At 40.5% G+C, this 13,291-nt stretch overlaps 1 protein-coding gene across 1 annotated transcript in view; it reads right to left on the bottom strand.

Moving 5' to 3' along the window:
- dner (delta/notch-like EGF repeat containing) overlaps positions 1-13,291 on the bottom strand; it is a gene marked incomplete at both ends in the record, with an annotated part of 46,847 nt that overhangs the window by 5,662 nt on the left and 27,894 nt on the right. Inside the window, 4 exons of the mRNA XM_079225233.1 lie at positions 5,039-5,152; positions 5,765-5,918; positions 6,752-6,900; positions 8,700-8,863. Of these exons, the coding sequence (XP_079081359.1) occupies positions 5,039-5,152; positions 5,765-5,918; positions 6,752-6,900; positions 8,700-8,863 (581 nt within the window). The remainder of the gene's footprint in view (positions 1-5,038; positions 5,153-5,764; positions 5,919-6,751; positions 6,901-8,699; positions 8,864-13,291) is intronic.

The following is a 13,291-nucleotide window of genomic DNA, read 5'->3' as shown; positions in this document are numbered from 1 at the left end:
GCAACAAGGTGGGGAGAGTGGAAGAGCAGGGGTTGTGTACATATAGATCAGGTGCTGCAGTGCACTGTGGGACATCCACTCTGGCTATGAACAGACTCTTCTGTTCACCATGCCTGCCTCTGAACGCAAATAGGCTCAAAACACACGTTTGTGCACCTTTCGACTTGAATATAGAATGAGTTTTGTCTTTGCTTTGATTTAAAACAAATACTTACATAAACTCAAAATATGATTTTGCATGTCTTTTAGGGTTCTTTTGGATGTTTTGGAGCCTTCTCTTTCACAGTTTCAATCTTTGCAACCATCCGAGGGCAGCAGGAATCATACGTTTGTTCCATCTGCAGCCCCTTAAGCCACTTAACTTAAGTGATGCACACATGCTTCGTTCAGTGTGGGTACCTTAATTAAATCTCATAGCACAGCACAAGAGAGTAAAATTATGTACACAAACGTAAGACACAATATGTCCTGCTTGCACAACCAGCAATTTATTCCACGTAGATATCCCTGTTGCGATAATAACGTTACTGACTTTTTTTTTAGGACATTTGAAGACATTTTGGGAAACACACTCATGCGCATTCTTGCCAAGAGTTAAATGACAATATTGATCTCCTATAATGTTGTAAACATTTTGGGGCAGCTACGGGCTGTAAGAGAGCCAGGTTAGCCGTTTCCCCTTGACTCCAGAATTAATGCTAAAATAAGCCAACAACCTGTTTGCTGTAGATTCATATTCTAATGGAGTTCTCACCTCACCCTCAGGGGGGAAAAGTACAAATACAGGTCTTTCTCAAAACGGAAAACTATTCTTTTAATGTTTTGCAGAAGCTGATGTTGGGAGAGTGACAGCAATGATAGATGATAATATACCGAGAAAAATACAGCACGTGATTTGGATCCGTCATCATCTACTACAACAAAGCATCATGCTCTTTTGTTTTATCCCTTTCTCCGCGTTGTTAAAGACAAAAACAGACTGTAAAAGCAGCTCAATATAAAATGAATTGTTGCTGTTGACAGTACCGACTAAACTGCTGTGTTAAAGGAGAGTGGTGGTGTTTCTGTCATGCTTTTTGCTATCTTTGTGGGCTGACTGGTTGTGTGTTGAAGCCACTGGTTTCTTCTTCACATCCTCTCATTAGCATGTGAGCCGCTGCTATTCTCACCTTACCTCCTCATCTAAAAATAACTTCCTCCCGCTTTTCTTCAACCCTTCTCCTCCTCTGACTTCACCACCCCATGAGAGCTGCAATTGTGCTGCAGAGCATGCACGACTCTGCTGTGTACATGTATGCAACTCGCAGTAATGTACAGTGGGCTCTCTGATTTACAGGAACACGGTAGTAAATCTGTGCACGCTCCATTGAGCTAATGAAGAAATTGCTTCCAAGCATCCATTGATCTGCAAGACTTTATTTCACTGGGCGAGGAGGACATTTATCATTCAACAGCAGAGAGGCAAGAGTAATCTGCAGCAGAAATCTCACCCAAATCTCTCTCTGAGTTCCTTTTTCACTCCTCTGACTTCTTCCCCGTCTCCTCTCCCTTTCCCAACACTTGCTAAACACACATATGCTTACACACCCTCTTGCATACATTTAATGTTGGGATTTGTATTTAATCTGTCATTGTTTATTCCCCTGCCTTCCACTGTGTTTAGCTTCTTTGTGCTGCCGAAGAATTTGCACCTCTTGAGCTCAAACGGTTTCTGTTTATTAAATTTATTTCCAAAAAGGTACACACACACACACACACACACACACACACACACACACACACACACACACACACACACACACACACACACACACACACGGGACCTGGCTGACATAGAGGTGTCTCTTCATTCCTGCTGCCGGCATTGACACCTGCCAACATTAAAAGCAGTTAACAGTTTAAATTTAGTCTGCTCACTCACTCCCCCGCCCTGATAGTTCTGACTGGAGGCAGTCACAGTACTGACATGCACACTTCCTTCTCTGTCAGTGTGTTTAAGTGTGTATGTGTGTGTATGTGAAAGAAAGTTAACAATGTGGCAGTCTCTGATGAGGAGTGAGAATGTAAAATTGACTTGAGTGCCTCTGTATAATACCATTAAAAATAATATTTTCACAGATTTGACCTCTTTAGCACTTTGAATTGAGAGGAACAACTGGAAGGCAGCCAGAGTAGAGACCTTCTTAAATACCAGATTCTACAATTATTGATATCAAATGTAATTTATTTTTATGTTAAATTGTAAACACGTGAACATAAATAGCATCCCACGGAGTCCATTTAGTTTTTTTATCGCTCGAGAAAGCTGTTAGTTTTTTTAGATATGCTGTTGACGGGGAAACAAACAGGAGAGAAAACATTACCTTCCATCCCTGCAGGGTGAATCTATTTTAACATCCCTGCCTCCCTCGTGATGTCTCAAATGAAAATACAGCTTTTGCTCTCGTCGGGATCACAGAGTTGATGTATCGATGATGACATCTGCGACAGTTGTCATGACATCCATTAATGTATGTATTGCTTCCGTCTGTGCTGGAACATTGCAAGACAACATGCAGGTGTAATGTATTATATGTATGTGGGGTTGACCTGTATCTGGGCCTCTGTGCATGTTTGAGTGTGCTTACATTTCTTTGTCTGTGGAGGACACGACTGTATAAATCAACTCCTCGTGATTATTTACTGTAAAGCATCCGACTCTTGTCTGTGCTCGAGAAACACGAACAAACAGACAGAAAAGAGCTTGAGATTCTTTTGAATAAATGCCCTAACTTTCTTCCTGGATCTTCGATGTCTCTGGTTCCACAACAGAGGGGCTCTGCTCAAGCAGATGCACCAATACATACCAAGCAAGGCCGTGTGGAATATTGTTTCATCCATAAGCATGTCATATTTCAGTTTTTGGCTGGAAAGAAATGCAATGTGGTTGATATTTTGCTGAGGCTTTGTCCGACAAGGGGTTTGGTGGTATTGGCAGATTCCAGAAAGGTGCTTTCCAGAAAGGTGGGCTAATCATGTGTGGCATTAAGCTAGGGATATGAAAATGTATATTTCCATAACTTGTGGAGCTCTCTCGAGTCACTTTTGAGTCCTCGAGTCATATTTATGGTTTATGTTAATATGTATGGTTGAATTGTGTTATAAACATGTTAAATGGACTTAAATGCTCTTGTAAGGCCAGGCTGTGCAGGTTTTTTTTGGTACGTCACATTAGTAGCTCTGGTATTGATTCATGGGGATACGAGGACTTGGAGAGTGAGGAAGACCTCCTGATGAATAACTCAGCCCCCGACAAATGATGCAGTGGTGTCATTTAGTTATAAACCTTTACCCGAACCAGCACTTTTTCTTCATGCTGTGTGTGTGTGTGTGTGTTTTCTTGTAGGAGTGTGTGAGCATTCTGATTCAACTATTGATTGATAATTTGCTAAACAGCGTGTGCAATTCTGAGACATCCTCATCTATGGATTTCCCATTTTTAATTTCTATGAGTTGGAGCTCTTTTTTTTTCTGGTCGATTATTTTACTGCTCATCTTTAAGTTTAACTTTTTTTTATTTGATCATTATTCTTTTCAACATTTATTACGGTCTGTTCATCCGGGGAGAAGAATCCCTCCTCAGTTTACGCTATCTGAGTTGTCTTGCATTTTTACCACGCTAATGTTTTTTTTTTTAGGAGGGAGTTTTTCTCAATCCGAAGTGACAGTCCAAAGACAGAAGCTTTGTCTGCTGTACAGATTGTAAAGCCTCGAGGCAGACTTATATATTGAAATAATTTACTTGACTTTCTGTATCTATTTCAAACAAAGCGCCTAAATATTTCAAGCTGTTCACACTTTCTCAGCACAAACTGTATCACTCTTACTAAGCCATGCCAGTGTGACAGTGAGCAAGCATGCACAATACCAGGACTCTGAAACGGAAACAGCCATCAGTTATTTTATTATGTGCTTTTCCTTCTGTGACATCTCAAAAGATCTTCTGTGAAAAGGAACCTATATGTTGGTTTATGATAATACAAAGTTGGACACGTCTTCCTAAATGCTGTATTAGTCACTTTGATAATTAAACCCCAAAAATGGTCCAAGGCAGTTTTACAGATTGATTTACTGTGCTGCTACATGAAAAATAAATGCACAGAGGTAATTTGTCCAAAAGGTCCCTTGGACCCAGAATTATCTAATAAACTGAGGACATTTTTAAAAGCCCTCTTTCAACAAAGTTTCCCTGCACTAATATAGAGGTGCTGGCATGGTTCTCACCAGCCTTTCTCTCGTTTAATGGAAACGTGGTGGATTATGAATTACTTTCCTCATTGGAGACCTTGTTTTTCTTGGCAGCTGCAGATTAACAATTCAGTCAGGTGTTGCAGTCAGTGTGAGTGAGACCTCCTACAGATCGAGAATTAACTGACTGCTGGGAGCTGAACCTGGAACAATGAAACAACCTTCCCGCCAGCTTTTACATCCATCTGCTGTTTCTTTATTTATGCAGCCAGGGCCATTGTTATCTAATGTTTCCCCTGTATTCTGTGAGTAAACACACACTCCTTATACACCGTTGCCGGTACATGGTGCACGTTAATCACAAACTAGTGCGGTCTTATTGAGAAATGCAGTTTTGCGGTCACAGATTTCCCCAGAGAGGCTGATGCAGGTCGCTGAGGCTATGAAGACTAATTAGGATAGAGAAGGAAGGTTTAAATTAAGCATCTCAGTGGCACAGATACTGTTAAACACTCAGTGTATAATGACTGGAATCAGACAGCTGACAAATGCACACACTATTGCAGTATTCACACACTGTTCTCTGTCTATTGTCCCACATCTGTTCATTTGATTTTTCATATAGAAACACAAACATAACAAGCTGTTGGATTTTGGCAGAAATGCATGTTATTTAATTTCCTTCCAATTTTTTTTTTTTTGTCATTTTAAAATTCTAATACTGTACACACATATCAATTCTAAACACCCACAAAGCCAATAAAGATTAAACAAAAATTGATATACAAATGTCAATGAATTGGGTTTCTACCTTCGGGACAGTAGCACCTGGGCCCGGCCAAGCTGCTGAAGCACGTGGCTCCATTCTTACAGGGCTGAGAGAGGCAGTGGTCAACCAGCAACTGGCAGCGCTCCCCTTCATAACCTGAGAGAAAAACATTCATAATCAGACTACTTGATTAATTTCAGTCAAATGCAGCAAAGTGTGATCTGCCTAAGTTTGAGCAACTAGCAATACACAGGCAAGTTTTTTTTTTTTAACTTAGTTTGATTTATGAATAATTGTTTTTTTACTTGCATGTAAATATATGTCTAGTTTATTAGAAATGTTTGGGGTGAACCCCAGCAAGAGAAGCAGCTAATAAGGATCCAACTAATGATATACAGAATTAATGTCTATGCCACCATTTGACTAGGCCACTAAATTTACGGACATTTCTCTGTCTGCATTTTTTTTCCCTGTTTAGTTTTTCTCATACAGCTCCCTAATGGGGACTGACAGGCAATCAGTGGTCGCCTTCAACATTTACCTTCCTACCAGAGGCCCTCGCTTCAAGTACCTGACCTTAAACAAATCTGACAAGGTTAAAGGTTCAATACGATCTCAGAGAGGCTTCCAGTTGTTATATCTGCACAGCTCAAATCAAACAAACCATGATCAATACAGGCTGAGACTAGTAGCCTTCTACACATCTGCACAAAGCTTTGTTTGTGTATAAAGGCACCCAACATGATGGACACATGGACACACACACACCTGGTGGGCAGGTGCATGTGAAGTTGCGACCTTCACCCCCCTGTCTAACGTCGGTGCAGGTGCCGTTGCTGTGACAAGGTCGGCGGTGGCAGGCATCGAATTCCTCACAGAATATTCCAGTGTAGCCGTCCTCACACTCACAGAAGAAAGTGCTCTGCAAAACACACACATATTTCACAAGTCAAATCAACGAGACTTTAAGGTGAAACGACCGGAGATAGCGATGAAAGGAAGAAAATCTTGTGAAACAGAAATAATGAGATTGCAGATTGTAAAATTATTCAGTGACATAACAATGCACTAACAAGCAGCAGTGACACAGTTTGATTTCCTCAAACAGCGAGGAAGCGATAATGAGAAAAAGACAGAAACCGTGAAATGGTCTCTGCAACACCACCTATTTTTTTTTCTACTTTTGTTAGTTTTTTAGCACGTCCAGTGAGAATCTCTTTTAGTTAAATGTATTTAACTAAAAGAGATTCTGCAGAGGGCACTAACGGGTCCCAGGCGGTTCCTTCTACTTCTCTGTCTTCAGAGGTGCGGCGATACCAGACCCGAGACTCGCATGCATTTTGATCACATAATGAATGAAGCTGTGATTCCCCACTGTTAAAAATGTGTCATATTGCATTGCTGCAATTTGTGGCATGGCGTTGTGTTGTACTATTCTGACTTGTGTTATTTTGTTTTCTGTTGTGCTCTGAATTGTTCTCTGCTAAGTGAAACCCAGGGAGAAGTTTACTTTCTGCTACACTTTTGTGAATAATGACCAAAATGCTCTAGACACAATGCCGCAGCCGCAGTGATAAAGTTGGGTTGAATTCAAATTAAAAGTTTTCTTCTGTTTCATGTGCAGATGCATTATTGTTATGGAAGCTGTGAACTGAGCTGCAAGTATCTGGATGCTGGAATTTTCTCCTGTGCCTTTAACGTCATTCCCACCATAGCTGATGTGTTGTTTTGAAGAGAAGAAACATGATGTCTCACCTCGGAGGGCTGTGTGATACATTTGCCTTTCCCAGAGCACTGAGGGTCGCTGAAGCTGCTGCCGGGCTCCACACAGCTGCTGGCCTTCACCGTCAGGTTGAGACGCAGGGTGACCTCCGGGGCTGTGGGGGCGCCCACACGCAGCACACCTATCGCAGAAGAGTTGAGGGCCTTTGAAACTGTTCATGTGGCATTTTCATTCGGTCATTCAATTCATTTCAAAAATGTGTACCACATAGGCAGATATTATTAAATAAATGAGCACCATGTCTTTTGTAGAGAGGTGTTGTTCATCAGGGATGATAGCTTAGTCATCAATGACCTTTCCATTAGCCCCATTCGTACTTTGTGTTTAGCGCTAAAAAGCAATGTTGGCATGCTAACACTCTAAACTAAGAGGGTGAGCATGATAAACATTAAACCTCCTAAATATTAGGATGTTAGCATTGTCATTGGGAGAAATTTGGCCTTTAGCAGACGTCAGCCTGTGCAGAGCCTCAAAGAGCAGCTATGGCTCTAGACTCTTAGGCTTGTTAATAGATGCTTTAGGATATATTTTAAATAACTCCCTCCCTCCGGCACACCTTGCTGCCAAAAAACAATTAACCCCCATGTGGCTAAAGGTGTTAAAAGAACGGATGCAGGCAGCTCTTCATTGTGACTGAAATAGAGTGCATGCCTCTCCGTCTTGTCTCTCTGGGTCAAGAAGTTCAGAACATCTCTTATTATATCTTCAATCAAAGTTGACAGCGGTATGGGCGCTTGGATAAAAATAGCCACATAGTGAATATTAACGGCCAATTTTTTAGAGCCTGACCTGAGCCAATGAGCTTGCGAGTTCACCAATGACGAGACGTTGACGATGCAATCTCCTCGGCCAATCGGAGGGCCGACAAAACAACTCATGCTTCCCTGTCACCCCCGACCAAATGATCGTCAGCCCAATGACACCGAATGTTGGACCTGCAGAGTCACCGCTCCATCAAACTGTGAAAGCTCATTGCCAACATTCAGATACAGTGACGTGTGAGGAGGTAAATGCAATGTCACTGCATGCTCCTCCCTCCTTACTGACGCTTTGCATGCATCTTCCTCTTGCAGTTTGACCTTCATTCTTCCCTCCTTCTGCATCCTCTGTCTTTCTCTCTAATCCCTTACTGTTTTGCCATCTCTTTTTTCCAGTCTTCCTTCCTCCTTATCTGACTCTTCCTCTCTCACACCATCCATTATCCTTCCACCCCTCTGATTCAACTCCCCAATGTCCCCCCTCTCTCTCTCTCTCTCTCTCTCTCTCTCTCTCTCTCTCTCTCTCTCTCTCTCTCTCTCTCGCTCTCTCGCTCTCTCGCTCTGACGCTGTTTACCTCCAAGTTAGAAGACATGTCAAGGTCAGAAGACAAGCAGCTTAGTGAGACAGCATCAGGTATGTTCATCACATACAGAGGTCAACCATCCTTTCAGTCAAACAGTGAGACTCTAACTACCCCCTCCAGCAATTGTATACCACCCGTTCACAACATTGTGTACGTGTGAAGCGCAGTATTAAAATACAGATGGAATACCAGCATAAATAGTTTTTTTTCCCAATATGCAAATATAATATTTTGACTCATAAATGCAAATATTATGCGAATCTCCCCAATGTCATGTCAAGAATAAACGCTGTAAATACAATTTATTTAGATTTATTAATTCCTCAGATGTGTTTGGCTCAGTTGTAAATGAGCTATTTTGAGGTATTTAAAAGATGCTTCCTGTTTAGCTTATCTATGGTTCTTGGATGAACAAATGAAATGATACAGAGGTAATGAAAGTATAATTAAGTGTAAGATTCTGTTTCGCCAATGAACTTTAGATATCCTACACAGCCTCTCTCCCGTTTGCTCACGATATGATAAAGAAGAAGTGACATGAATGACTGCATCATATGCTTGATGACATGACATCTTACTGAGGAAGTAGTTTTGTCCCAGAGGCAGCGAGCGGTCTGACACCACCAATCCATTGGGAGCCTGCAGGAACCACATGGTAGTGCCGTTCAAAATGGAGGAACGGAGGAAACCTTCTTCATTCACACGCCACAGCACTGGAGCTCCACTGGCATTCACCACCACCCTAATTGGAGAGATGAAGCAGGGGAGGGAGGGATGGAGGATGGGGACATAAACGGAGAAGAAGAATCAGGAATAGGCTTTTTCTACAGTTTGGACCAAAGCACACATTTATAGGGATTGTCGATGATCCCTTTTTAATTGGTGACAGTTCTCCTCTGCTCTCAAAATCTGCATAAAGGTTAAGATGAATGAACACATCTTCGATGTGAACTTCTCTACTTCTTTTAATCCTTATTTTAGTCAATATAAGATTAATAAAACATCGACCTCAATTCTCCATTCATGTTGGTCAGCAGCAACACAGAATCGCAGAATAGAGGCAGTGTCGTCGGAGGCTATCTTTCATCAGGACCTCAGACAATTTGTACGAAATAGTAAAAAACAAAGACGGACCAAATAGAAACTAAAAAAAGCAGCATGGAAAGAGATGAATAGAAGAGAGCGAGCACAAACAAAAGTGTAAATGGATACTTTGATACTCAAAAAATACCATTGACAAAATTGCAGTCCATTTTTAATGCTGCCGCAAGGTAATGCCCTTAACTTTAGTCTCTCCTCCATACACTGCCGTGAAGAAGCGATCAGACATAAAGACCAAATGGGCAGTAGCCATACAATGTATTGACGATATATTGAGATGAACCCTTTCCATTCTGGGCTTTCTTCTTGCACCAAACCCCAGGTTGTCAAAAGGGATGAAGCATGGTTTCTGATAGAATACCTTTAGTGAGGACAATATTGGATATGTCTCAGTAAAGAAATGATACTTATTAAAAATAAATCATCCCAACAACCCAAATTATATTGCTTTTCTCTATTTGGATGCCTTTTTAGGTTGAGGATCCACTCTGATTAAAATGTATAAACACCCACCTCTCTAACCTCACCACATCTGAAAAGATCATTCACATGTTTAGAAAAACAAACAAGTAAATATGTGATTATTCTCCCAGCTTTTGTGCATCAAAAATTACTATTATTACTACCACGACAGTCAGAGAGCAGCAGCTGAAACTGTGTTACATTGACAAAAAAAGATAGCTGATGCATTACATGTGTTAAACATTCATTCAATCACACAACACAGCAGTGGTCGTCGCAGACACACCTGGCAGAAATCTGCACTCTACTGAGTGCACCTTTCTAGTTGGAAAATTTAAAATCTGCACCAAACCTGCCCTGCACACCTGTATCAGAGAGATAAAATGGTAATCAGTGCAAGAGCCAATGTTTAAGACTATATTTAAAAAAGGCCCACCTTTACATGAGCCAACTTCAGAAATGGCCTAATGCCAGGAATAGATCAGGATACAAAAATAACATATTTAGGTTGTGTTCTCGACGGAAGGCTTGTTGGAGCGTCACAGATGAATCGCTTTCCAAAAATGCAGTGAAGTGCAGAGGGATCTGAGCCTGAAGGTGAAGCTATGAGCAGCGACCGACATAATAAGATGGTGGACAGGCTTCTATCAGCTCAAATTAGTTTTTCCTTCACAGGGTGTCTGGGCTCAGCCTAAGGGACAATACGGGGAGCTCAGATATCTGGGGAACTACTGCTACTTCAAGCTGAAATTAGCCATTAGTGTATAGTTAGCAGTTGAAATATGGTAAGTAGACTTACATTTGTATAGTGCATTTTAGTCTCCCGACCACTCAAAGCTATACCCTACAGGTTATCATTCAGCCATTCACACACAAGTGTCTTGCCCAAGGAAACTTGCAACTGAAGGAGCCGGGGTTTGAACCACCGATCTGCTGATGGAAAGACGACCCAATCTACCTCTGCAGACTCACATCAACAGTGTAATAAAATGACTTTACCATAGTATTTCATAGTAACTCTAACATGCAGTGAAATATTCATCCTTCACATGTAAATTAACAGTCAATACTGTCAGTTAACAGTAGAGGCAGATAACTGTAATTTATCAGCATAATGCAATATCTTCTGTGAAGTGGTGGAAATATGCTTCTATAAATTCACTGAGTCACGATCCATCAACATTTGTTATTGTCGGCTTATTCTGCTATGATGATAGCAGATGTTTATTAATCAAACTGCTCATAGCCCACTAATAATTTCTGAGTGACAAGATGATCGGCTGTTCCACCCTTCTGAGCACAAACCGTGTGGACATCAACCGAGGAGCCGAGGTAAAGTTATACGCTTACCACCATAAACTGACAGTGTCCAGTATTATTTTGCCGTCGTGATTATTGAACAGTTAATATATCAGATCATGTTTTATTACATCAGGTTGCTACAATTGCTGAAGTAAGCTCTGTCTTGTTAGCGAGCTTGAGTTCAAGTAGCTGTAACGTTAGCTAGCTAGAAGCATAGCCAGCAAAGTTAACGTTAGTCAAATTAATAACTTCAGCAATATTGCATTATTATGAATTATTGTTTTTTCTACTTTAAAAATACAGGATTTAAATACAAAAGTAGCAGATTGTATTATCCTTTGTAAATACACATTAACATCTACACTATTACCGTAAAAAAGTCTATCACGTACTGTCATTCATTTCACGATAAAATACTGTTGAAATAAACGACAGAAGCTGCCACCATAAAATAACAGTTAATTACTAACATCTCTGCTGCCAGTATTTTATGGTTATTTTATGGGGAAATTGTCAAGAGATTTAGTGGCCAGTTAGTAATTATTAACTTAAGTCATCAAAGCAATTACATTAATTTGATTATTCTCATGGGTAATATTCAGCAGTGTTGATATTGGTGGGCTTGTATCTGTAATCTTCTGCAGCTCTCTTCTGCGGTTCTCCCTCCTACGTTATGTTGCCAACAAAAAATGCTGCATGAGAGGTATGCGCAAAGTCATTTCTTTTTTATAATGGTGGTTGTGCAGACAATATTCTTTCCAGCATGCTCTGTTGTTATTCTTGTTGAATAGGATCCAAAAAGCAGGGTTAATTGTGTTGGTTAAATTCTGGGAGTTTGAGAAACACTGTATCACTGACTCACTCTTGTTGAAAGTGTCACATCTCTAACCACACCTGTTTCCTGTGACCACGAATAATCTGGCCAATTAACACCATCCAGTTACTGACATTGACGACAAGTGCGTTACATAAACTAAATATAAAACAATAACAAACAGTTAATCTGAATTATTAATCTAATTAATCTATTGTCTTTAAGTGCCTTTTTTTCGATATGATCTTTTCTGTAGGGCTAGCAATGATAATATTGATCACTGAGTGGTGTGAAATCTTTCCTCCTGGGAGCCTCACCTAATCAAATTAATCTATTAACTTCTTCTCCACAGAAAGCTCTGCCTATGAAGCAACTCAATTCTCAGTTTACTAGTTTATCTTTCACAAACAACAGTGTTATTTTATTATTATTATTAAAACAACAACAACATGATATTGGCTTCATATTCATGGCTGTCCTGCTTTCTAAATATTGGCATCACACATTGAACAACCCATATTGCTCACTAGACCACATCCTGTGTGCACTTTTACACCAATAACCTAATGCTGCATCCACATTAAAAAGGTCAGACTTTAATAACTAGTAACTTAATACACTTGAGGTCAAAAAGATTCTCAATTGGCGTTAACATTACTTTTAATAGAAGAGTGCTCTTTTAAAATCAAAAAGTCCTGCACAACCACAGGTGTTTTCACTTATTCTGGCTGATTACACCTCTACTCTGGTTGGAATTAATTAACATATAACACCCAGCAAGTGTAAGAAAACTAACAGGAGAGTTAGAAAAATCCATCTGTGCACACCTACCCAGTCCTGAGAAGTTGTCCAATTAAGCGCAAGTGAAAACACCTGTGTGAGTCGACCAATGGGGCTTAGGGCTTTTAAGTACCAAATATTCACTTCCTGATTGTGGTTGATTATATACTGATTGTTTTGGCTCTGAGTTTCTTTTGGCATGAACTGTAAGTTCTGTTTATCCAAAGGCGTAAGCTACAGGCTGTCACTCAGTCATCTTTCAAGTTTACAGGGAGCGAGTATTGGATACATAAAAGATAAAAAAAAATTGGTGGACTACGTCTTTACGGCGAAGTTGGATTACCATTCACGAAACTGCCTCCTGCTCCCATGTGTGGCAATTAGTTTGTTACTTGAGTAATTGCACATTTGGCGGGGATCAAATACCACTAAAACACAAATAAAGTAAAATAATAAAGGATAGGCTCTGTGTCGTATTCTAGAACCAACAACTGTATTATTTCAGTTGGTAGTATGCTTACATGGTGTGTATTCCTCTATGAATTGAATTATCAAATTCACAGCAGTAATGGTAGTATTGGGTAGTTAAAGGCAATAGGATAGATACTGTACAATGCAAAGAGAGGGGCATTAAAAAGGGCCCACAGCCACATTTGGCCCCGGGGCCCTCGGCTGGTCAATCTGGCCCTGTATGCTTTAAGAGGAGAGCAA

Source organism: Taurulus bubalis (genome assembly GCF_910589615.1).
Source record: "Taurulus bubalis genome assembly, chromosome: 10".
Classification (NCBI taxonomy): domain Eukaryota; kingdom Metazoa; phylum Chordata; class Actinopteri; order Perciformes; family Cottidae; genus Taurulus; species Taurulus bubalis.
The sequence above is the reverse complement of the archived record's forward strand: the minus strand, read 5'-3'. Positions and strand labels throughout refer to the sequence as shown.